General features: G+C 41.5%; 2 protein-coding genes across 7 annotated transcripts in view; one reads left to right on the top strand and one right to left on the bottom strand.

Annotated features, from left to right (window-relative positions):
- FNBP1L (formin binding protein 1 like) overlaps nt 1–10,846 on the top strand; it is a 122,210-nt gene extending 111,364 nt beyond the window's left edge. For 3 of the 4 annotated variants that reach the window (XM_050962478.1, XM_050962476.1, XM_050962479.1), the window contains 5 exons: nt 4,457–4,566; nt 5,381–5,513; nt 6,022–6,116; nt 6,827–6,975; nt 7,329–8,727. In XM_050962478.1, the coding sequence (XP_050818435.1) occupies nt 4,457–4,566; nt 5,381–5,513; nt 6,022–6,116; nt 6,827–6,975; nt 7,329–7,507 (666 nt within the window). In that variant the 3' untranslated portion in view covers nt 7,508–8,727. The other variant, XM_050962477.1, reaches the window with a different exon arrangement.
- A 2,487-nt stretch (nt 10,847–13,333) lies between these two features.
- BCAR3 (BCAR3 adaptor protein, NSP family member) overlaps nt 13,334–26,455 on the bottom strand; it is a 173,330-nt gene continuing 160,208 nt past the window's right edge. For all 3 annotated transcript variants that reach the window (XM_050960942.1, XM_050960943.1, XM_050960944.1), the window contains 6 exons: nt 24,827–25,470; nt 19,613–19,728; nt 18,504–18,675; nt 17,089–17,200; nt 15,271–15,483; nt 13,334–13,556 (listed from right to left, as the gene is read on the bottom strand). In XM_050960942.1, coding sequence (XP_050816899.1) covers nt 13,378–13,556; nt 15,271–15,483; nt 17,089–17,200; nt 18,504–18,675; nt 19,613–19,728; nt 24,827–25,470 — 1,436 coding nt within the window. In that variant the 3' untranslated portion in view covers nt 13,334–13,377. The remainder of the gene's footprint in view (nt 13,557–15,270; nt 15,484–17,088; nt 17,201–18,503; nt 18,676–19,612; nt 19,729–24,826; nt 25,471–26,455) is intronic.

Raw genomic sequence — 26,455 nt, 5'->3', positions numbered from 1 at the left:
ACAGTCCTGCCGTTTGGCCTTTCTACAGCCCCAAGGGTATTTACAAAGTGTATGGCCGTAGTCGCCGCCTACCTCCGCCGACGTTGGATACGCGTTTTTCCGTATCTGGACGATTGGCTCATCCGAGGGGCCTCCGAGACACAAGTCACTCAGCATGTGGGCATCGTCAAGGACCTATTCACACATCTAGGCCTGATGATCAATATAGAAAAATCCACTCTGGTTCCCATGCAGAAGTTAGACTTCATAAGGGCAGTCCTGGACTCCGATCTAGCCAGAGCCTGCTTACTACAACCGCGGTTTCAGGCAATGGCAACAATCATCTGAGGTCTACAGAATTTCCCGACGACCTCAGCTCACACTTGTCTCTGTCTCCTGGGTCACATGACTGCCTGCACGTTTGTAACCAAACACGCCAGGCTCCGCCTCCGTCCTCTCCTAGTTTGGCTCAACACAGTATACCGCCCGGGCAGGGACCGAATAGACATGATAGTCACCATTCCCCCGAGCACCTGGGCTCCCTAGAATGGTGGCTAACTCCCTCCCTGGTGTGTGCAGGGATGCCGTTCCATCCGCCCCAACCCTCAATGTCCCTGACGACGGACGCGTCATCTCTCAGCTGGGGTGCTCACCTCGGTCACCTTCGTACTCAAGGCTTTTGGTCATCTCAGGAACTGGCATTACACATAAATGTCCGAGAACTGACAGCAGTCCGTCTGGCGTGCCAGGCGTTCCAGCAACAGTTGCGAAGCCGTTGTGTCTCAGTGTTTACAGACAACACAACGGCCATGTACTACATAAACAAACAGGGAGGGACATGGTCCTCCCCTCTTTGTCAGGAAGCCATCCAACTCTGGGACTTTTGCATAGCCCACTCGATAGATCTGGTAGCGTCCTTTCTCCCAGGCGTTCGGAACACTCTGGCGGATCGACTCAGCAGGTCTTTCTTGTCTCACGAGTGGTCGATCCACCCAGACGTTATGCATTCTGTTTTCCAGAAGTGGGGATTTCCCCACATAGACCTGTTCGCTTCCCGCGAGAACAGGAAATGCCAGATGTTCTGCTCCTTCCAAGGTCTCTCCCCGGGATCGATCTCGGACGCTTTCCTGATGCCGTGGAAGAGCCAGCTCCTTTATGCCTTCCCACCGTTCCCGCTGGTTCACAAGGTCCTGCTGAAACTCCGCAGGGACAGAGCGCGCATCATGATCGCTCCAGTGTGGCCCAGGCAGCACTGGTACACCACGTTGCTCAACCTGTCGATAGCCAACCCAATTACCCTGCCACTCCACCCAGACCTCATAACTCAGGACCACGGCAGGCTTCGCCACCCAGACCTGCAGGCTCTTCACCTCATGGCGTGGCTGCTGCATGGCTAAACTAGTCAAAGTTACGTTGCTCTGAATCAGTACGACAAGTTCTCCTGGGCAGCAGGAAGCCTTCCATCCGGTCAACGTATCTGGCCAAGTGGAAGCGTTTCTTCTGCTGGTGCGAAACGCTTAATCTTACTCCCACTGAGGTCTCGATCCCCTCTATTTTGGACTACCTCTGGTCTCTCAAACAGCAGGGCCTAGCAGTATCATCACTGAGGGTACACTTGGCAGCCATCTCTAACTTCCACCCAGGCAAAGGTGGTCGTTCCATGTTCTCACACCCTATGGTCTCAAGGTTCCTCAAGGGCTTGGAGTGCTTATACCCTCAAGACGCCGTCCAACCCTGACCTGGGACCTCAACCTGGTTTTAACCAGACTTATGTCTCCCTCATTCGAGCCGTTAGCAACCTTCTCGCTACTATACCTGTCTTGGAAGACAGCTTTCCTCGTAGCCATTACATCGGCCAGACGAGTCTCCGAGCTTAGGGCTCTTACAGTGGATTCGCCGTACACTGTGTTCCACAAGGTGCAGTTGCGACCACACCCGGCATTCCTCCCTATGGTGGTTTTGGCCTTTCATGATAACCAGGACATCTTTCTCCCGGTTTTCTTCCCGAAGCCACACTCAACGCGACGGGAGCAACAATTGCACTCCCTGGACGTCCGTAGAGTGCTCGCATTTTATATTGAGCGGACAAAACCATTTCGTAAAACGCCCCAACTCTTTGTCGCAGTAGCAGACCGAATGAAAGGCCTACCTGTTTCCTCTCAGAGGATCTCATCTTGGGTGACGGTGTGCATCTGCACTTGTTATGATTTGGCTCATATTTCCCCAAGCCACATCACTGCGCATTCTATCAGAGCTCAGGCTTCATCTGCCACCTTCCTGGCTCGTGTACCTATCCAGGAGATATGTCGCGCAGCTGCTTGGTCCTCGGTCCACACCTTTGCTTCGCATTATGCTCTGGTTCAACAGTCCAGAGATGACGCAGCCTTTGGCTCAGCAGTTTTGCACTCTGCCCCATCTCACTCCGACCCCACCGCCTAGGTAAGGCTTGGGAATCACCTAACTGGAATGGATATGAGCAAGCACTTGAAGAAGAAAAGACGGTTACTCACCTTTGTAACTGTTGTTCTTCGAGATGTGTTGCTCATATCCATTCCAAACCCGCCCTCCTTCCCCACTGTCGGAGTAGCCAGCAAGAAGGAACTGAGGGGCGGTTGGGTCGGCAAGGGTGTATATCCAGCGCCATGGCGGCGCCACTCCAGTGGGCGCCCAGCCGACCGAGTGTTGCTAGGGTAAAAATCTTCCGACGAACGTGCATGCGGCTCGCACACACCTAACTGGAATGGATATGAGCAACACATCTTGAAGAACAACAGTTACAAAGGTGAGTAACCGTCTTTTTTTATGTTACTAGTGCATCTGTTGTAAAAACTCCATTTCATTCTCACTTAGCTCATGTTGATAGTAAATAAAGCGGGACTTAAAGATTACATAATTTTATGTAAAAATTCATGATTGAGATACGATTTACTAACTGTAGTTACTATTTCTTCTCAAGTATGCTTTCAGGCATTATTGACCAAATTCTTCAAGGGAAATATATCAGTAAGGGATTTGGGATGAATACCACAATTGTATTCTTTTCTTTTGGCAGTAAAGTGGAAAACAGACACTCTAGGCAGATTGCAAACCATATACACCTATTGCTTTCTGGATTTCAGTTGTAATTATTCTTTGGTATAGTATTTCATGCTGTCTGTTAACTTACTAAATTGGCTTTGATTGCAAGGGCTGAACTAGGAGGACCTATGGTTCAGTTTTCCTGTGTAATTGTTTATAGAGCCATAAATTATTTATTATGGACCTAACCCAGCTATTGAAGAAACTATTAGCATTTCTGTTGACTTCAGTGGGACAGGTATTATGCTGTAGGCGTGGTTGTATCTGCAAAGCAACTTACAGCAACTAAACGTTATTTTACAGAAGTATATATTGAGATAATTTTGGAAATACTGATGATGGGGTGTAGTTCACCAAAGTTAACAGAATTTAGACAATATGAACAAATTTTTTTGGTTTTATTCTAATATTGCTCCTGTTCATTAAGTGATTGTTGTAATATTAGGAAGGATACTTTGGACTGGCATTACTGTACATTAAAAGTACTTAGGGTTACAAATTTTGCTGATTTGCACGTTTACCAGATCTGCCATTGGCAAATTAATTTGCATGGTCTATACCAGAGATCGGCAACCTTTAGCACGCGGCCGTGAAGATAATCCGCTGGCTGGCCGGGACAGTTTGTTTACCTGCAGTGTCCGCAGGTTCAGCTGATCACAGCTCCCACTGGCTGGGGTTTGCTGTTCCAGGCCAATGGGGGCTGCAGGAAGCAGCGGCCAATACATTCCTTGGCCCACACTGCTTCCTGCAGCCCCCATTGGCCTGGAACGGCAAACTGTGGCCAGTGGGAGCTGCAGTTGACCGAACCTGCGGACACTGCAAGTAAACAAACTGTCCCGGCCAGCGAGCGGATTTCCCTGATGGGCCGTGTACTAAAGGTTGCCGATCCCTGGTCTGTACTATAAAACAAAGAAACTAAGTCTAAATTTCCTCACAGCTTAGCTGAGATGGTTATTAATTTTGATTTATTTTCTGCTAGTGTGTATTCTAAGTCAGTTCATTCCCTATTCATGTATCACTCTTGTGATATGTATCCAATAACGATTTTATTAAGACTTCTTGTTTGATTATTTTTTTGACGTGCCGAAAAGTGCACTAGGCACTTCAGGGCATATGCTGAGAGAGAGATCGTGTCTTTTTAAATGCCTATAATCAAACTTGTCACATGATGTGACAGAACAAAACAGTAGGGAGGGGACAGAGTGAAGAACAAGGGGCATGACAGTAAGATCATATGTAATCGGATTAGGTGTATGCTTGATATAGCTGTGTGTATAGCATAGTTGCTAAGAAGGTTCATCCTGCTACCTCATGTCAGAGAAAACTGTGTGTGGATTGTCAGTAGAAATAACTATAGACAGAATTTTCCAGTGTTTAATAGTATTTATCTTTGTTGCAGGGTCCCGCTCTAGAAGATTTCAGTCATCTGCCTCCAGAACAAAGACGTAAGAAACTGCAGCAGAGAATTGATGAACTCAACAGAGAACTACAGAAAGAAACAGACCAAAAGTAAGTGTGTCCTTCACAACTTACTCCATTTTTTGGTCACCCTTATCTTTATGACCATTTCTCTCTAGGTTTCTTTTTATAAGCCAGAGTTTTCAAAAGTTAAATTGCTCTTAGTAGTATGTCAATTGTTGGTCTGTCCACCTTTAAAGTATATGTGCTCCATCGTTATCAACTTTGTTGTTTTAGCAACCGATTATCCGTTTTTATATTATACATTACAAATACTATATCTAGAGTTGTGAATGCTCAACAACTCTAAAAATCAGACCTTAAGTCTGTCAAGCTGGGCATCTAAAACTAGTGAATACATTAGAAAACGTGGGCATTAATCGTTAAGAAATGACCATATGCTAGGAATCAGGCATCAGAGGTGAATTATAATGAGATTGAAGATGGGTGGAAAGACCCAGTATTTGAACTGTGTATGTCTTTGCAGAGGGAGTGCGGGCGGGGGGGGGATAAGCACAGTGGGAGGGAAGACAGGATACTGGGCTTTGCCCTTGGGGAGAGGCTAAGGAAATGAGGGCCTTGTATTATTGAGAGAGTGGAGGCGACAGGACTGAGGAGGAAGACGGTAGCTTCTCTTGGGGCAGGAAAGAGAGAATTTTTATATTCATCCTCTGTGTCTACGATGGTGGTGGTTATTATTTGTATTACTGTAGAACCTAGAAGCCCTAATGATGGACCAGGAACCCACTGTGCTAGGTGCTGTACAAACATTGTTTTAATATTTATTGGACTGTTAAAGACAAAACGTCTTGTAATGTAACTGCCACTTGTAATAATTCCTGGGCATTCATATACCTCACTATAGGGATGCACTCATCAAAATGAAAGATGTTTATGAGAAGAATCCACAGATGGGGGATCCAGGCAGTTTGCAGCCAAAATTAGCTGAAACTATGAGCAACATGGATCGTCTTCGAATGGAAATACACAAAAATGAGGTTAAAAGCTATTAAATTCTTCCTTGGCAAGTGTATTGAAATAGGAGTATGCTGGTGTTCCCTGTACGTCACAAACATAGGAACTAGAAAATTTCTCTGTTTGAAGAAGTTAGCCTGATTCAGTTTTCCATGGAGCATCCTTCCCCCTAGTATGTTGATGTAGGTAGACTGAGATGATATGCACTGAGTAATTTAATGTAAATTATTTTCTACAAATTTATTTTTAAGTGATTCATGTTAAATGGTTCCAGATGTCAGTTTTTACCATTTTCTTAACACCACTGCTGAGTATGAAACTGAGATGATAGCTTTGTGCATCAAGCCAAGTAAATAGGAAACTTTGCATGATGATTTGGTATTTAGCAGATATCTGGATGTATATTGGCACCTAAATTCTACACCGTTAAGTGTATTTGAAATAGTACATTTGCTGATATATAACATTTGCTGGTTGAGACTTCTCTGGTAATATTGACCCCAGACGTTTTCTGACTTTTTTCCCCATAAGGCCTGGCTCTCTGAAGTTGAAGGTAAAGTAGCAGCAAGAGGAGACAGAAGGCACAGCAGTGACATCAACCACCTTGTAACACAGGGAAGAGAGAGGTCACTATTTTAACAATACCTACGTTGAAGCTTTACTGGAATTCTCAGTAGATTTTTTTATTTTTCAAAGCTACTCCTACCATGTCCATCTGGCATCTAAGTGTGGGTGATACCCACCTCTCCTTCTCCCACATTCCCAGATTCACTATGTATGTCCTTCAAATGGCCTCTTTTGGCCATAAGGTTCTAGGTTTTACTTCTTTTCATTCTTGCCACTTCAGTAAAATAATTTTCCATTGAAACACATGCATACACAGACTAGTCAGGTAATTCAAGGTGAAAACAGTATATGACATCACTGAAGGGTCACTCTTTCAATTAATGTCCCCTGTTGACTTCTATAACTTCCCAAGCATCTCAGGTAGATTTTTTCCACATTTTGCTCCTCTATCAGATCATCCCCATTGCTGTATCTTCCTAGTTAAATGTTAAATTTGGGCTGTTCTAGAAGCAGAGTTCAGTGCAAGCCTTTAAAAAACAGCTCTGCTCCTTCAGAAAACAACATGCATTAATACTTAATCCATAATTAAATATTGCCAACCTGTTTTCCTCATGTGTTCACACGGATAGCCTAGAACAACTTTGAACAGCCTTTTCTGAGTTGCACTAGGGTTCAGATATTTTTTTAGATATGGAAATGTAACTTTTAAAGTTGTGTGGGTGGTTTTTGAGAAATATACAGAGTCCTTACTCTATTCATTGCATTATAGCCCTGAGGGAAGCTACACGGATGACACAAACCAGGAAGTTCGAGGCCCACCACAACAGCATGCCCACCATAATGAATTTGATGATGAATTTGAAGATGATGATCCCTTACCAGCTATAGGACACTGCAAAGCAATTTATCCTTTTGATGGTAGGGTTAACTCTGTGTATTGTGCTTATTTGATTTTAAAAAACAGAACAAAAAACTGATAGATTATTTTGTTTTAAAAAAATATTAGCAGCTGCATTTAAGGTCATGAGAAGTATTCCATAGATCAATTTAACTCACTGGCAGAATAGTATTTTTATATTGATGTAACACAAATAATAGAAAAACAGCTTCTGGCATATATTCAGCTTTACAACATGAGACCAGATTTTTGTCTGCAAGCCTATGTTTGTCCATACGTTCCCTTCCATAGATTATCAGTACTTCCTGTTTATATAAAGCTTACTTTTAAATTGTGTCTGAGCTGTGAGACACTTTTTTGTCTGTTTTCCCAGGTCACAATGAAGGCACTCTGGCAATGAAAGAAGGGGAGGTTTTGTACGTTATCGAGGAAGACAAAGGAGATGGATGGACAAGAGCTCGAAGACAGAATGGAGAGGAAGGCTATGTGCCAACATCATACATAGATGTAACTCTAGAGAAAAACAGTAAAGGTGCAGTAACCTATATATAACAACTAAGCTGGCAGCTTACTACTCTACATTCCATAGGGAAAATACTGAATCACACAATTTCATAGAAGGCGTTAGGATATCTGAAGGCATTTGTGTGGTCTGTTGTTCACCATGTGAGCTTGGCTAGAAACTTTTTTTTTCCCAGAGATGTTAGTACTAAAAGTAAGAAAATGTTTTAATTTAATTTAATTGCTTTGCAACATTTGTCTTATTTCTGCATTTATCTCTCTGAGATCCTTTAGTGTTTTCATTTTATAATTCATTGGATCTGCTCCACTGATCAGATAATCTTGTTTTTATACTATTATTTTTAAATCTGTTTTTAATATTCACTTGATTCAGAAAGTAATTTTTAAAAAATTCTGTCTGTACAACAATGTACTTGAAAATAACCCCTGTTCCAAATTGCAATTCCTGAAAACCTCTTCAGGCTCTATTGTTCCTGCATCAGCAACTCTAACTACCATATACTTAAAACTCTAAAAATAAATAAATAAAATAAATAAACAAACCACTGTACAACTGACTGAGCTCAGTTACTGAAAGTGTTCATAATTGTCCTTTCTTCGTAAATATATTAGCAGCTTTCACGCCATAAAAAGGAAGACATTTTCCTATTCTCAAAGGTTTAAAAAAGCATAATCCACTCAAGATGGTCCATTAAAGATAAAGTACTGTATGATGACCTACCGTTTTATTCTCCTGCCAGCGGCTATGACCCTAGAATGTTGTCTATTTGATACTACATTGGCTTGGAAATGTTTTTGATGTTACTATATGGTAAAACATAAAATGTCTTTCTGAATTCCCATTCTCCTTTCCATTCTTGAAAAGCTCTTAGTCTCTTTTTCTGAGTTCTAGTAAATGTTTTACATTCCCAGTGTAAAGGATCTTGTACCATAGCTAGAGGCTTTACATTTCATCACTTGTAGGTTAAAATTCAAACATTAGATCTACAACCATTTTCCTCAACCTAATTTTAAATAATAAAGGATAGGAAGGTACATTGCACTACTTGATTACTGGACAAATAGCTGTTCTGGAATGTATGTTGATAATAAGCTTGAAAGGGCTTTTGCTTGCCATCAGATATGGTTAATTGTTCAGAGATTAAATAGAACAGCTATTCTATGCCATTTAGGATGGCTGATTAGAACTGAGAAGGCTTCCGTTTTCCAGAGGCTTTCAGTAACTCTGTTCTTTTCTTTTTCCTCTTGGACTGCAGGTTCCTGAAGCGGGTTTCTGAGAAAATGGGCGAGATGTTGAAGGAGGTTACATGCAGCTGCTTTTGGGGGAGGGCATTAGGCTGGGAGGCCCAGCAAAAAGAGGGAAAAGCAAGTTGCATGAATGCATGCAGACATACATTTGTTCACTAACATTCTTGGCATTTCCATACATATGTTCTGAATTGTTACAAATTCTTAAATTCCTGAGGCAAAAGAGAACTCCATTATGGCAGAATAGAAAGGCAACTAGATTTTAAATACTTCAGTCTCATTTTCCTAAAAGACATACAAACTATTCATCAGTTTGTATTACAGTTTGGCTGTCTCAGCTGTCTTCTTTTTCTACCCCATTTTAATTGGCAGTCAGAACCACGTCATTTGTCCACATCTGCCAGTGCCACCTTCATGCTCGCCCTAACCTCCTCCTGCATGTCTAGAATTGTCAGGCACCGCTACATAACACTTTATTATCTCCATTGCTTCTTATTTTATTTTGCATTTGTAGCAAAACCACTTTGTTTAAATATTTCCAGCACTAAAGTTTTCATCCCAGTGTCCATGTTTGCTGCTATAACTATTCCAATGCAACCATCATTACATTCCAGTTTTCTTGGCATTATAACTGATGTAAGCCTTTATGTATTTATGTTGATTTGGGGAAAAGACTATATCTCAGCTCTAGCCCCTGATGTAGTCACAGGATCTCCAAGAACTGTGGTTCATCTTCAGCACTTCAGTAACCTATTGTGAGCACTGAAAACCTGGCATAACAACAAAGAGATTCACCACAACAAGACAAATGACTGTTTTTAGAAGTCAACTGCTTGCCATTCAAATGCTGCCTTAAAACTAGAGAGTGCCTAAATCTGTTGATTGCCAATCCTACCACTACAGTATCCCACAAAGGGCTTTGTGTCTCAGCTCAGTATGACCACCTGTAAAAGTGTAGCAGCTGCTGAGGTAGCCAGGGTAGGTGTTTGTTTTCTAGAGCTTTACCTTAACATAATACATGGTGCATCATAAATTTTATGCATTGAAACTAAAGACGTCTAAAAAACTGTATGGAAACTGATTGTTTTTTAATTTTGGGTTATGAGGCTCCAGTGGTAGTCTGTTTTTAGGTGATGCTTCATTGTATGGACCAGTTGAAATTTGAGTGATACTTTGTAATGATCTGTGTGCACTTTTACTTGTAAACAATTGACATTTGGATATGTTTATACGTGTAAATATAGCTGGCTGCAGTGCCCCTATTGCTTATGGTGTCTTTTCTCCCATTTGTGATTCTATTAATAAAATAAATCTGATCTGATTCAGTGGTGAACACTAGAGTAGAGGGAGGAAGATTTGTATCATTTAAAGCTTCATAAGCCCAACCACTTGCTGTTTGGGGAATGAGATAAAATTGTCTCTTTCACAGGGTTTGAAGCAATACTTGGACACAGCAGTGCTGGATTCCTTTTTTTTCATTTGTTTGTTTTGGTAAATGAAAATTCAGTGTTGTTAGAAATTGTACTACCAGTAATACTAAATCTGAGTGATTTCTTGTGTGGAAGTGTATTCCTTTATGTATACCACTATTACACAGCTGACCTAGTGTATTACATTTGGGGGCTATTAAACTCATTTAGATTTTTGGATATTGTATACAGGGTTATTTATATAAGGTGACATTACTCAATACTGACAAACTACATAATGTAGTTTTTTGTTTTTTTTTAAATGCTTTTTTATTTTGGAAATGTGAGCTGATTTCTTGGCTAGAAGCCTCACAGGTCACTGGTAACACTTCCTGGTAAAGAACTAACTGTTCTTTTCATGCTACTGTTTGTTTTTCCAAAAGCAGAATTTGCTTCCGTTGGAGGCAAATCACTTTCTTGAGGGATAGTGCAACCTGTATGAGGGTTATTAAATATAGGGGGAAAATTTGTACTTGCACAGCTAGTTCTAACTCATTCTGAAATTTTGAACATGAATTGTCTTAATCTTACATTTTCCAGTAATTTTTAATCTCTTTGTGCACATGTGATTTCTTAAATGTTAAATGCTTTGTTTAAAAATAGTGTTCTCTGTTGAGAATATTTTAATGGAATAAAAACTTTTCATGGTCAAGCTAGCTTCCTTTTTGTCTTCTGTTACAAAACCATCCCTGTACATCTATCACATTTTTTATATTGATATGTTGATAGAGGGCCACATTCTGTCACCCTTACTTACTTGGTCTGTGTTGCAGTGAGAGGAACAAAAGTGGCAAAATCTGACTCTGAGTTGCTGAAATATATATATATAGCCTCTAAACATGTTTATTGTGGCTATAATTTTATTTATACAACAATTTGTATATGAAAGTTTCGTATCACAAGAAACACCGTGTGTGTATATAATGAGTTATGGTGCCAGTATCAAACCTGTCTTGACCATAAGCTTGTTCCATTTTTTTTTAAATGTGTCCATGTCAAGCCCTCCCAGCTGATTTAAAATACAAGTTTGCCATTTGATGGGCTAGATTAAAATCTGTGCCAGGTGAGCTCCCCATCCCCAGGAGGGATTTTTAAGTTGTTATACTCAGAGACATTAGTGCACTTCTAGCTAGCCAGCCACAATAGTCATATTAATGCCTACCTCACACTACAGTACTTCATTATCATTATTGTTTCCTTAAATGATAGGACCAAAAGCCAGACCTCTAAAAGGCCAAAAAGGTCATTAACTGTCTCCACCTGCTACAGAAAGTAAGTTAGTATGCCAGGAGTGGGCTCTGGTCTCAGTGGAGGAGAGGGTCTGTCTGTGACTCAGTGTGCGGTCCAAAACAACATTGAGCTTTGCTTATACTGTATTTAAGTGTGGCCCTGGAGCAGCATAGGAGTGATTACTGACTAATAACTGAGGTTACTACATGGAAGTTTGCTTCTCCTCCTTAGTCCCCATGTGTACTCTCACCCACCCCCCAATTATTTGGGGATTTGCATACTTAACTACAAGATCTCCTAGCTAACTTGAGAGCAGGGATTTGTGTAACTGAGAAATAACCAAACAGCAACTCCACACTTCAATGAGACATTTCTAGTTCAGTGTAAGAGATTTTAATCGGCATCATGATTTTGTCACTGAGACTGTGATTATTTATTTTTCCTAATCTCTTATGGGGAGCCTTATAAAAATCCAAGTAAATTAAATTAGACTCTCACTTTTATCTACTATTTGAACTTCCTGAAATAATCCTAAAGCACTAGAGATGGTTTTTCTTGTAGAAGCTGATTTCATTTGACCATTATAGATATTGCTATAAAATATAGCAGAGGTATGTTACTCTTAGATGAGGCTTCTGAGTAAGCCCTTTCTAAGGTTTTTCTTAACTTTTTTTAATTGATAAACTCATTAGCAAATTTTCAACATAGGTGCAGTTGTGGCTCCACTATTTCATAAAATATCATCTGATGTCGATGACTTATTACAAGTGAGCTTATCTCCATGAACTAGTTCCTTGAACTTCCAACACCACACTTAGAGTGCTGTATAGAATCAAGAGGAACTGTATAATCTGACCGCAAAGATTGATACATTAATCTAGCTACTACTTACTAACCTCTGTTTCCTCCTTTTTGCTATAGAAAACCTGAGATATAGTTGCAAACCTCTAGCTGATGGTGAAGTTGAAGACATTTTAATTATCTTGATTGCTTAGCTATTTGTTCTTCTCATCCCCCCCACCCCAGATTCATTTCCAATGCACATGGCATAGTTTGTATTGGAGCCTGAACAACAACCCAGAACACTCTGTAATGCACAAGTTACTATTCAAAAGTCCAGAGTAACTTCTAAATACTAATGTCCTGGGAGATAAGTGGTATCAGCTCGTGTGTTTTGTGTACATTAGGGTACAGTTTGAAATATTCTTTCACCAATCAACTAGTTAATTTTCTACCCCACCAGTTCCACTGGAGTCTAATCCCCCCGGGACAGTATAAAATCACCTTATTTCCTGTGATTATAGTGTACAATGAGCCACTGTATAATATTTCACAAAGATATTTTAATTCACAACTATGTACAGGTTCATATTCACTTAAGGAATATCATACAACTGATTTTCTAAAATACCTTTTTTTTTTTTTTAACAGTACACTGTGTCATTACTGATAACATTAAAACACCAATAGTAATGACTAGTAGACATCAATAGACACTTTTGTAAATCAGAATACATTATGCAGACTATCTTAAATTTGACTGTTCAAGAAATTATTAAAAGCAGCAAAGAGTCCTGTGGCACCTTATAGACTAACAGACGTTTTGGCGCATGAGCTTTCGTGGGTGTTGCATCTGATGAAGTGGATGCAAAGCTCATGCGCCAAAACGTCTGTTAGTCTATAAGGTGCCACAGGACTCTTTGCTGCTTTTACAGATCCAGACTAGCACCCCCCTGATACAAGAAATTATTAAAATGACATGGCTACATATTAATAAATAATTTCATTTAGAAATCAGTAGTTAAACAATTCATAAATGTGCATTGTGCAATTTACAAGTCCTAAAGATCCTGTGAACGCTAGAGGCTTATACAGTGACAAATTGGCAATTTCTTTTAATTATATTAAATGGCAAACTTGAAGTAATTATATCTTAATGGTCCATTTGATATTTCATTGCTCTACTTGTTTCACTGGAGGAGGTTCTAATTTTCGGGAGAGTGCAGTTAAAATCTGGTTGAATTTCTCATATCGCTCTCTCTGATTAACTTGTGCTCCTTTGCTGCCCCATAACAATCTCATTTGAAATTCTGTCTTGAAGATCTCACTCATCTCATCATCTGGCTGAAAACCTAATGAGGAAAACAGAAAATGCATAACTCTGTATGACCTGAAGAACTCAGTGGCTCAAAAGCTTCTCTCTCTCTCTTGAAATTGGTCCAATAAAAGATAATACCTCACCCACCTTGTCTAACTATCAAATCAGCTTTTACTTGGCAATGGGGCGGGGGGGCGGGTCCTAAGTTTATTGTACTTTTCCAAAAGTACATCTATGCTAAAATGTTGGGTTCTTTTTATGCGATTGGCTTTATCTCCCAAATAAATATTTGCAGATATTAAAAAGCTGGGTAAATACTAAAAAGCACTTCCCTAGACTATGCTGTGGGGACACGTAGATGACTCTGGTTTAATTAAAGATCATTAGCACAGGATATACTGAGAAGCGAGGAAAACTTTGGCTCTTGCTGTTGCATAAAAGGTCAGACTTGGAGATCATAATGGTCCCTTCTGGCCTTAAAAATTGATAAAGACGGGATGGTGTAATGGCAACTCCTGAAAAACGCAGAGCTCTCAGAGTATATATTTGCCTGCAATAACTTTATAATATCAATATTTTTAATTTCCCTGCACCAGCTGTTTAGTGTGATTAAATATTGGTCGTAATTATTGCCAACACACAATTGGAGGCAGAATTTTTTGCAGGCAAAATGCAATCACTTGAGCTGGAATTTAGTCAGATTAATGGATACTTATTTTGAAAAGTTCTATGGGCTCTTTAATGACAAGGCTCTCAGTTTTATGGTACTTCCAGAAGTACAGAATCCCTGAAAACCATGCCGAGACTTTGCTTCCTGAGTCAGAAGGCAGAATACCACATACTGAACCACCTTGACCAATCTTAAATTATATGAATGGTTGTAAATGGTCCTCAGCTCCTTATCAACATATGTCCAGAGTCCTCTTGACATGAATGTGTGTATATTTATTTAAAAGGTCACAATGGCTCTGACTTGACAGATAAATGTGCTTAGCAAAAAAGTGTATAGTGCAATTGTATCACCATGCTGCTAACTGGGTAAATACAGCATACAGTCTAACTAGAGCCAGCCTATAGAGTGTATTCTGCTATGGTGGCCTGGAAGAGACTTTGATTTAGGAAAATCTCAGCCTTGTGAGGGAGAGAAGAATGTATTTCTTGCAGCAATTCCTTGTCGATTTAAGTGGAGACCTCCTCAAAGATATTCACAGTTCTGTACAACAAGAGTTCATAAGATGGGTTATGAGCTAGTGACAAACCTTCAGTAAAGGGAGAGTCAGACACAAAAGGAATTTAGAGGATTTTCTTTAGAGAGAATGTAATCGCTACTACAGAGACTGATACACTAACAAAAGGCAATAAGAAGCCATGGAGCCATAGGTTTAACATGGAAATACTCCTTTTCATACAGTGTGTTTCCTTCTGTAGGGCATGCTGCTGAGAGTCGCACACACTAGCTGTAGCATCATGCCCTCAGACTAATCCAGTTGAGGGAACAAAGGTAAATTTCTGGTCAATCTCCCCTTGTTTACTTTTTAGCTTTCTCATATTTGCCAATTGCTGTAGAAAAAGCCTGTACCAGATTTTCTAAGCTGTTATTTCAGTTACTAATAGGAGCCTGGACTCTTGGGAGAATATGCAGTCTCTCTTCATTACTTTAACAACACACCTCGCACATTCTGTTCACCCTGAGAAATATCGTATTGGCGAAACATGCAGCAAGATTTTACTCCTGCCAGTGGCCCTACCTTCCAGTATCCTCTCCGCAGTCATTCTGTACATGTCAGCATTTTGTGCTATAAAACGAGCTGTGGCTAAATGCTTGAGCATTATTTCACAACTTTGATCGGTGTTTTCCCACAGGTCCATCCCATCAAAAACGACAACCTGTCGCTCCATCAAGGTAACCGAGGGCATCAGCAGGGGCACAGTTATGTTATTTTGTAGAGCACAGATGGTCTCTGGAAGAGATACAACACAGCCAGTCACAATCTTAAATCCTGCTCATGTAAAAGTGAATTATAGTACAACATTCTTCCCTAAACCAGTTACAAGTAGGATTTGTTTTGCGTATTCTTCCCTTCCATAATATGCTTTAGTAATCCTTCAAATTAGCATCCTCACTATTCATCCCTGCCCCCCAGCTTCCATTTAATATCCTGATAAATCTAGAATATACTGTAATGCTGCAAAACTGCATCTGGTGCAGGGCAATAGCTTGCATCCTATCTATGTTCTCTGCTGAAGTATTAGGGATTGAAGGCTAGTTCCACAGAGGAATTTAAAGAACAAGGAGTACTAGTGCATCAGTGCCACTTTAGAAACTTATGTTTAAAATTCAGATCTTCAAAACCCCACTCAGCTGCCACCTTATCCTGAAGATCTTGAGTAAGTTTAAAGTACACTGCCTGTGAGCATGTGCACAGCCACCAAAGTCCTGATGCAGACAGGATTTACAACCCAGGCATTCAGCTCCTGCTCCTATCGGAACGTGGATGCAGCAGGCATGAGTCTGAAGTGGGAGCAGCCGCAGCTACACCTGGCTAGGAGTTTATGGGGCTCTGAGCCTTCCCACAAGTAGAAGCAGCAGCACAACGTGACCTGACAGGGCAGAAGAATTAGCTCAGGTGGGAGACCCTGATCCGCCGCCTTCCTTCTGCATGAAGATTGGTTTCCACTGCTGCTTCCCTCTCCCCTCCAGGATGCAGAGTGAGTAAGGGTACAGCTACATTGCAATCAGAAGTGCGACTACGGCTCCTACAGACATACCTGAGCTAGCTTTGATCTAGGTACCTTTACTGGCAATAGCAGTGAAGCTGCAGGTGACAACAGGCTGGCTGCTCTCATATATATCCTGGGTCCCCAGTGGGCTTGTAGAACTAGCTTGGGAGTGTCTGCACAGGCTGCAGTCTCACTTCTGATGGCAGTGTAAACATACCCTCATAAGAGTCTGCCATGCCACAGCTCTTCCTCCTTTTGCAAGAGGAAAGGGAGGCTCTTCACAGATTTGCAGAAGCAGAAGGGCCTTGTCAGTTCCCCTGCCCTTTTCGCACTCCATAGTGGGTGTGGGGAGGGAAGATGCTGGGAGCACAGAGATGTTATACACACTGCACACATGCACACATCCACTCTTGTTTGGCTAGCTATGGACTTACTTGCAGATGTGGACTCCTCTGATTTATTCATCTCTGTGCTGTGTTCCGTCCCACACAATGCTGCAGTGTCACTTCATCGCATGATGACACATAGCCACCAGAATGAGTGAAATGCCCCTTCTGTACTGATCTACTATGCTCACCGGGCTTTTCTAAGGCAGATGTACAGCCTACCTCTTCTGTGCTATGGGAGTTAAAGGCATTCACAAACTAGTGGGGGTAGGACTACGCCTATTTCTGTCTATGTCCATTATTACATTAATTTTAGAGGGGAAGCAAGTTAAAGGCAATTCAGACTGAAAATCTGTCATTTGCAGTAAAGGACTTAATGCAGTTCCCTTAATGAAAACAAAAGTGGTGAAGGCCAGTGTCACACAAGTCTGCCTGCGATCCCTCATGCTACACACTCACCTCTTCCTTCATGCAGAGCTTTGCTGAATGGCTTCAACTGCTTTTCATATGTAATGGCAGTTTGGGTGTAGTGGTGCCGTAAAGTGATCCATGTTTGTTCTAACCTTGCGATCTGTTCAATGCAACAAAGAGAGAGTCCTATTTTCATTTTGCAACTATTATTATGTAAAGCAACTCTGCTGCTTCTGGCAGACACCAGAGTGTTAATTTGGATTGGTCTGAATCATAATAATATGATACCATCATTTGTTTAAGCTTATGCAACGATTTGCCTCTTCCACTGGATGCTGACATTAATAAGTAATAATACCTTGATACAACTTAATACCACTGAATAAAACCTCCTAGTATGTAAGCAAAATAATTGTGTGTTCCTTGGGGAAAAGCCACAACCCAATGTTCTGTTCCCATGAATGGCCCTTTATGGTCATCTAGGACAAGTTTCAAATCACCACAGGCCAAGATACAGCTAACAAATTCCTCTCACTCAAAAATTAAGGCAGCATTCCTGGTGCCACACCTGGCAATCTCTCCTTGCAACTACTGTATCACTTTCCTTGTGTTGTAGTAAACTTTCAGACAAACATACAGCTGATGCAGTAACAGCATGTTTCTCTGATAAGTGATTTTAAAAGGGCCCTAAACTTAGTTTTAATGTCAGGGGGGGAAACGTCCATTTTTTTTTAAAGGTTGACAAATAAATAATTGCTGTACCATGTCCATTTGCACACAAAAAATGCACATTTCTTTATTTACAGACCAGCTATTCTAAGTACTCCGTGTTTCTAAAGCTGTTATTCAAGTTTAGATATGAGAACTGCCTCCCAACTGGCACGTGGGAGTGGAGAATTTTGTTTAGATAAATGTTACTAGCTGAATTCAGATAACATCCATTCTTTTGGTATTTAGCATTTCTCTTTTTTACTGCTGGTTGCTCAACATTCTCTCATCAAAGTGTTAATCCCAAAAGGTCATCTATACCCTGCAGGATCATACAAAAAGCTTTCACCAAAGAGCATAATAAAGATATATTCAAAAGAGGCAAATTTCTGTAACTGCAAAAAATAGTTGTTTGTTTCATAACAAATTTTTTTTAATAGTACAGAAGAAATGTCTTGATGCTATCATACCCGCCTTGCTTTAAAATAAACAGACCTTTATTCTATAAAGCAAAGTTCCCTTCAATGCCAGCATTAGAAGAAAATGTGATTGTTACAATTAAAAGCTTTGTAAGTTCATAATGGCTAAACATATCTTAGCTCTTATGACCATCTGTCTGTCTACATGGGGATGGGCATTCTATAATGCCCATTCCTGTCATCTCTAAGCACTTGTCTAATGGATTTAAAATGTTGAAAAAAATTAACTAACGAAAATTAAACTCTTTGAATACCATAACGGAAACATTATTTTACCTGTGGCATTTCAAGTGCTTTCATGACAGCAGAGAATGCGTACAAATCCCCCAGGGAGTCCTTCAATTCCACTGCTACCTGGATGATCCTGTTTAATGTTGCAGCCCTCTCTTCTACGTTTCCTGTGCAGCCCAAAATATCCACAGCTATTCCAATTGCCATGGTGTTGTGTCTAGAGAGAAGCAAGTCAGTGATGTCTAGAGTAAACTACTGAAATGCTAAGATGTGATCAAATAACAAAGGCAATACTTAAAAGACCTTAATGTCCCTAGGCAGGATTAAATGTTTGCTACTGACAATGCTGCTGTTACATGGAGCTCAGTGACAATAGTACGCTTATGTGATATAGACCGACTATAGATTGGAGGCTTCAGGGTAACAGATCTGCCCCTATGTTACTGCACATCTGCAATGGGGTGTCCACCCCACACAGGGCCTGAAGGGGTAAGGTGGCTAGATAAGCCAATTAGCCACTTCAGCTGTACCTAGCAGAAGAGCCAGGGATTAATGAGAAGAGGCTCTGCTGGACAGGAACAGGTGGTGCCTGTATTAAGCCCAGGAGCGGAGAGCAGCAAAGGCAAGTAGTTTGTAGTCTCTGCCTGGGAGAAGGGAGGTGTGGTTGGGGCAAAGAGATAGGTAGCCTGCAGTTACTCCCTGGGAGGAGGGAGTTTGGGATGGTAAACTCAGGGAAGGGGGAGAGCCAGAGAGCTAGGAAAGGCTCAGGGGAAAAGCAGCAAAGAATAGGACAGGGCAGACCTTGGCTGCTGAAGAGAGGGCCCCAGAGCTGGAACCTGGAGCAGAGGGCGGGCTCAGCTTCCCCTACCAGAATCAGACCCTTAACAGCTGTTTTTTCCCTTCAAGCACTCCCTCCATGGAGTTGCCTGATGATCTCCAGGAGTCCTCCTAAGCACAAAGCTGTACAATATCTCCATGTCCCAACAAATTACCTCTCAGTGGATTTCAACATAGTATACAAAAATACTGTAAAGTGTTTATTGGGGAAGGAGGGTGTTTCTATCTGGAGATATAAGACACACCAATACCAACTATAGACTGATACTCTAGCCAAGTGTCCCAGGAGTGAAGCACAATGTAACAAGAATGTATACCTTTCAATTATGTCCAAGCGCAGCTGGTGTCCATAGGGCAATGTAATGAGCTCCAAACCTGATCTCACTCCCATCTTCCTCCTCATCTCTTCAGAGACCTCTAGTATCCTAGCAACCTGTCAAGCGCAAAAGTTCTCACACTGAGCCAGGAAGTTAACTTATTTAAGGAAATGAGGAGTTTGATTCATTCGTAGTGTTACTCTACCTCGCTGTGCAGCTAGAACACTAATATAAAGCCATTTAAAAATATCCCTGTTAAACAGAAACATGCTGAGTACATTACACACAAGGAGGTTTTGTGCAGAACTTAGAAGTGCTTTCCTTTAGTGAGCCAAGTATATGAAAACAAATAAGAATTATGGTCAAGAAATAAGGACTAATTCTTTGATCTGTTTTTTAAAAAACAACAACAGAAAACAAGCAGCATCATAAGGAGATTTTCTTCTAGAAAAGAAAGCCAAACCCACAACAGATCTGATCAAGCACTCTACCAAAAGCAGATCCCCACAGATCAACAAAAGCACGGAGTGGTCTTGTGGCTTGATCTTTGCTCTGACACTAATGCGCTGTGGCCAAGATACTTAACCTCTTTGTCTCGCTTTCCTCATCTGTAAAATACTGTAACAGTGCTGTTTCTTCACTCCACGGGGCTGTTGTGAGGATGAATTAATGTACACAAAGCATTCTGAATTTGGAAAGGACTATGTGAGTGCTCCATGTCTGACAATAATTCATACAAAAAAGCCCTCTATTTTCCCTCCACACTGCATTAGTCCTTGCCTTTCAAATACAGGATGATTATTTGCAATTTGCACTGCTATAACAACTATTAATCTGTATTAATCTTAATAATGTTCATATTATCTAATGAGTATTGTTTTAATGTTCATATGCTGACAAATTTCTAATCTAATCTGCCTTTCTATCACCATAGCATCTAAACCTCTGTCTGCAGAACTGGATTGAGTCAATATGGAGCTCTAGTTACACCATGACACTGGGTTCCCAGTGGCTTTGCCCCCCTGGACGATCCCCATTCCCTCCCAGAGGGACAGTAGTGTTGGCACAGGGCCTCATGGAGAGGCCAAGGTTAATCTGCTTGGGTGAATGGATCAGACCCACTGCTCATCTCCTCCTGCCATACATAGTTCCCTACTTGAGTGGAGCTAGTGTGTGCCACCAGAGCATTAGGGCTGGGAGTTAATAGCCCATTGATATGAATGGGAGAGTTTCTCCTCTCACAGCTATTGTTCCAGGCTTTCTGCAGACAAGCAGGCCTGGTCTACACTCGGGGGGGGGGGGGGGGGGGGGGGGGGGGAGGATCAATCTAAGATACACAACTTCAGCTATGAGAATAGTATAGCTGAAGTTGACGTATCTTAGCTCGACTTAGCTCCTGTCCTCACGGTGCAGGATCAACGGCTATGGCTCCCCCGTCGACTCTGCTTCTGCCTCTCGCCCTGGAGGAGTTCTGGAATCGACGGGAGCACATTCCGGGATCGATTTATTGCATCTAGACGAGACACGAGAAATCGATCTCCGATAGATCGACCTCTACCCGCCGATCCGGCGGGTAGTGTCGACGTACCTGCAGACATCACTACCTCAGTTACACCTGGTCAATATTTAGTGTTCCTTCGCAATTCTGAGGGCTACAAACTTTATTTTTTAAATGAAAGCTGAGATTCTGATGTAAACAGACTTCAGGAGCTTGCGTCCTACACACAAATCTATAGTGTGCAGGCTTTAATCAGGCCCTCTCTGTATGCAAAGATGTCATAATACTTTAGAATTCTATGGTACCAATAGTATATAGCCAATTCCAAACAGATGGCAATCATTCAGTCCCAGCAGCACAGGCAGAGAACAGGTTGTCATTTCAGGTTGCATCTAAATTAGTCCGATGGTGACAGGATCAGGGGGGAAAAGCAAGATTAAAAGAGAATCCATAGCACTTTGAAAGAGTCAAACTGAGTGAAGCACAATGTAGCCATCAGAAAGAAGCATCTCCAGCCACATTTGCTACAGGTCTTTTAATGTTCCATTATGGAAGCAGAGGTTTTAATTAAGTTTGCTAGGCTAATTACAGCAGCTAAGATTTCCTACTAAACTAGGGTACATCTAAGGGAAGTACTTCAGTCAACACACACTTTTGCTATTAGATGAAAGCCATTATCTACGGTAGAAGGAGAAAAGGTACTAGATTAGTTAGATTGCGCTGGGCTTTCAAAAAAATAAGGGCTAGAGAAGTGTGATTATTACTTTTCTAAAGAGGCTTAGAAAACATGACCTATGAGGAAAGTTTGAACAAGTTTAGTCTTGAGAAAAGAAGATTGAGGGGGACTTGAGAAATCTTCAAATATGTTAGGGGCTGTTATAAAGAGGACTGTGAACAATTGTTCTCCATGTCCACTGAAGGTAGGACAAGAAGTAATGGGCTTAATCTGCATTAACTAAGATTTAGGTTAGCTATTAGGAGAAACAGTCTAACTATAAGGGTAGTTAAGCTCTGGAATAGTTTTCCAAGGGAGGTTGTGGAATCCCCATCACTACAGATTTTTAAGTTGGACAAACACTGTCAGGGATGGTCTAGGTTTAGTAATTCCTGCCTGATGAGATCCCTTTTAGTCCCAGACTTCTATGATTCTAAGACTATAAGGTAGCCAAATCCTGGCATTTTTTCCGGAAGGGCGGTGCAGAGGTGTAGCTGCTAAGTGGAGGTTCCCTGAGCCATTCTGTGTATGAGGGACAGATGGGCCCAGGAGGGCCTAGGGGGGCACATTTAGAAGCAGCCAGTGGCACTGCCTCAGAAAGAAACAGTGTATTCTACTTCAACACCTCCTGGTGGATGCCAGCAGGTGGTCAGGGTGAGTGTGCTAACCACACCTCATACCTGGCTAATCATGCATAGTAAGCATACTAGCATTGGGGGAGTACTAGCAGTAGCATTTTGCTGGGGAAACTGGCACAACCTTACAGTGTGATATCCATGTTAGGCAGGTTGATCTGTCATTACTCAATACACCTGAAATCTCTGCTGCACCATTTGTTCATTTTTCTGGCTGACAGAAGTCACATGTCCCATTCGCCAACCTGACTCCTAAATGAGTCTTGGAGAAACTGTGCAGTTCTCCGTGTAAGTTATTAGAAACCACAGGGTGGGAGAAAAAGCCCTTGCTAGGGCACTGAGCACACAAATCTTTTTTAAAAACTGACCAACTCTCTTCTAAATCTCATGCTCAGTGAGTAGCAGATGAGACAATGCTGTATCTTTATGAGGCAAGTTTTACAGCAAACATTGGAGAAAAGAGTTTGTTTTGAGTTATAACAAAATGATAGTCACAGCATTATCCATTTCTGCCTCAGGAGGAGCCATTGCCTCTCTCTGAATATTGGGCAGGTGATGTACATTTCTTTAACATATTAGAAACACTATCACTTCTCACTAATATAGTTCCCAAATGACTGACGGAATTAACTGATGCAATGATTTCACCTATACAGCCTCATGTGAGTGCACAAATATGCCATTAGGAAATCACTACAATGTACTATCTCTTTGGCTTCCAGCACACTTTTTACAGGAAGTGCCCTCCTAACAAGAAGCAGCAGAGCTGGAAAGGCCTTTCCATTCTTTCTGCAGTGGGCTGGCTGGTGCTACCATTATTTAGAATTGATCAATAACCATTCAATTCTAATGAATAGATTGTATAGAGAGTTTAAAGAGTGTAATGGAGCTGATGGCAGTAAGAAGGAAATGCTATTTGAAACTGTGCACATGTAATACTGACAGACCCCGGTCGTTGGTGGGTGGGATTCAACCTGGAGCCTTTGGAGTTTAGTGCATGTGCCTCTATCACATGAGCTAAACACCAACGGCCTCTTAGCTAAGGCTGTAAGGCAGACTCATTAATTGCTCTCTAAGTGGCCTTAGTGCCACTAGATGGGACAGAACACTATACCCAGAAGATGTGTGGGTTACACACAGATCATGTCATTTGAATCATAAGCATTGCAATTATGACATACCCTAACTCTCCTGGATTTCATTATCATAGAATCATAGACTATCAGGGTTGGAAGGGACCTCGGGAGGTCATCTAGTCCAACCCTCTGCTCAAAGCAGGACCAATCCCCAGACAGTTTTTTACCCCCGTTCTCTAAGTGGCCCCCTCAAGGATTGAACTCACACCCCTGGGTTTAGCAGGCCAATGCTAGACCCAGTGCTACTGATTTCAATGGGAATTGGGTGCCTAAATACCTTTGAGGATCTGGAACCAGATTCACACTGAAGGAGTGTGAGAAATGACACTATCTCTCTCTCAAATACTGTTTCTAATGGGTACAGCACTCACAACCATCCACTTCAAATGACTGAGAATTCAAATGGGTTTCATGTCCCCTTTAAATAAAATCATTATCCTGTAAAAAGGGCTGTCTGTACTTGAATTTCTCTCTTCCTTTTCCCATGTTGCCGATTCCAGAATCACTGCTCAAAGATTTGCCAGTATAACCAAACCTGCCTCCTTGTAAAAATATCTGTGCGCTTCTGATGCGTACCAAGGTGTGCAACTAGGGGATACAAGTGGCACGCGAGGAGACAACTGCATCTAAAGGCTCTGCAGCCACCTTTCACTACCTCTCATTCTGTCAAGGCCCAAAGACCCAAACAAGGGTTAGAAGAGCAGTATTCAGACAAGAAGCTAAAACAAATTGTATTCTATTCAGGTTCTTATCTCATGCCCACCATTTTGGTATCTGAGTGCCTTCCAGTAAAATGAGCAATGTGTGGTGTTCTCTCTCTCTGATATGGAATTCATTCCTTCAGAATAAATACCATTTTTCCTAATCTCAGTTTCATGATTCAACATTTCTGCTGTAAATAAATCTACAACAAATAAAGAGAACATCAGATTTGTCTGGAATGGAGGGAAATATAGGTCTAAAATTAGTGACAACTAAGAGTGATTTTTGGTCCAGAGACAAATTTGTAATCATTCCTCCAAGGTTAAAAACTCTTCTCCAACCTTACCCATTGAGAAATCCCTGCAAGTCCCCCAAGTAAATACATACATTACCTTAGTCCCAGATCTCACCTTTAATTCTTTCAAATCTCTTTTTTAAAAAAGCTTAATCTGGCAGGGTACCAGTGATATGCAGAAAAGTTACTTCCCTTTACAATTATTAAAAACCAAATAATAATAAAAAAATTACCTTGCAGTCCATTCTAAGTATATGCCGGGCAATAATCTTTGGATTACTGTTGGTGAATAGCTCCTTAACTCTTTTTAACATTGGTGTTTCAAGTGGCTTGTTCTCAGGAGGGAGAAGTTTGGATTCAAAATCATTTGGTTTAAAACTGGATACTGTCTCAAGAACAGGTGCTACAAACATGCTGCCCTCTTCAGTCATCTCAGTCCAAGCTGCTAATGGATCCATTGAGCTCTGTAAGGCATCATCTTCATGGATCAGATAACTTGTTTCAGAGTTCCCTGAGAGCAATCCAGTCTCTTTGGCTATCAGATGCTCCACGTAGCTGCTTTTCTGAGACAGAGATTGCTGTGTTGCTCCACAGTCTACGGAAGTGGCGGGGTTTAATTCACAGTAGTGTGTCTCTGAACTGTGCCAAGCTAAAGGAGACTGAGGTTGCCTCAGCGAGGGCACTTTGTTGGGCTTAGGTGGAGGCTTGGGATAGAGCTGGCTGTCTGATCCTCTAAGAGCTTCTCCTACTGGCGACTTGGAAGCGACCCTCTGAACTACCATGGGGCTTAGAGTAGGTTCACTGCCTGTTCTAAATGCAGGGGAATTTGAACATGGGCTTGTATCTACTTCAGGTAGCTGAGATGGATGCCTCGAACCTGTAGGCGAAGAACAGAATCATTTTTTATGATGTAATAATAGCATCTAAGGCAATACTACATATCATCCCAAGATACACTTTACAGTTCTTTTTTTTGTTGCTGTTGTTTACTGGGGAAGTGTTTCAGATCATGTAAATTCTTCGTTCTGTCAAACACTGTTTAAGACATATATTTTAAGAGATGAGCTACCAAGCAAATTCTCCTCACAAAATTCCAACTACAGAGAGCAGCTGGGCTGTAATGTCATCCTGTGGTAACACTGACAATAGCCCACATCCCCACAGCACACAAAGGCTGTACAGTCAGAGCTGGAAAATCCTGGCTTGGAATAGGAGTGAGTTTGTAACTTGATCTGCCAAATAAAAATGGAATCTTATAGCTGCACCACACAAGGCCTGTGAGTCATTTTTAAGAATGACAACTTTTGAAATGAAAGAAAAACTTCCTTAAAGTGGAGTCTGGGCATGTAGCGAGGTATGAAAAGAATGAACTTCAGAGATTCTAATTCTGTATCCCTAGAAGACAGTTGACTCAAATGTGGGGGAACGTGTGTGCACTGTAATATTTACACACATAGGCCCCATCCTGCAGTTAGCACACAGGCAAACATCCCTTTGCCATCAAATGAGGGCTGGCAGATTCTTAAGACAGAAGTTCCCGAACCGTGGCCCACGGAACACTTACTGGTTGTGTGCAGAGAGCTGACTGATCACATCACGCTGCTCTTACTTCTCATTACCAGCTGCTGCATTGCATTAAAGACTCCCAGACTGTAAGGTCTCCAGAGGAGGGACTGTCTCCTACTATATGTCTGTATGGTGTCTAGGGGCCTTGCTCCTGACTGGAGCCTCTGGCCACCATCACAATATAAATCACACATGAAACACTTTCCTAATTTTACTTTTCAGGGTAATTGCAATAGTTACTACAGAAACGTTGTTGCAGTCATGAATGGGAGGAAGGCCATTCACCTAATTTGCAA

Source organism: Gopherus flavomarginatus, chromosome 7 (genome assembly GCF_025201925.1).
Source record: "Gopherus flavomarginatus isolate rGopFla2 chromosome 7, rGopFla2.mat.asm, whole genome shotgun sequence".
Taxonomy (NCBI): domain Eukaryota; kingdom Metazoa; phylum Chordata; order Testudines; family Testudinidae; genus Gopherus; species Gopherus flavomarginatus.
This window is presented reverse-complemented; position numbering and strand designations above follow the sequence as displayed.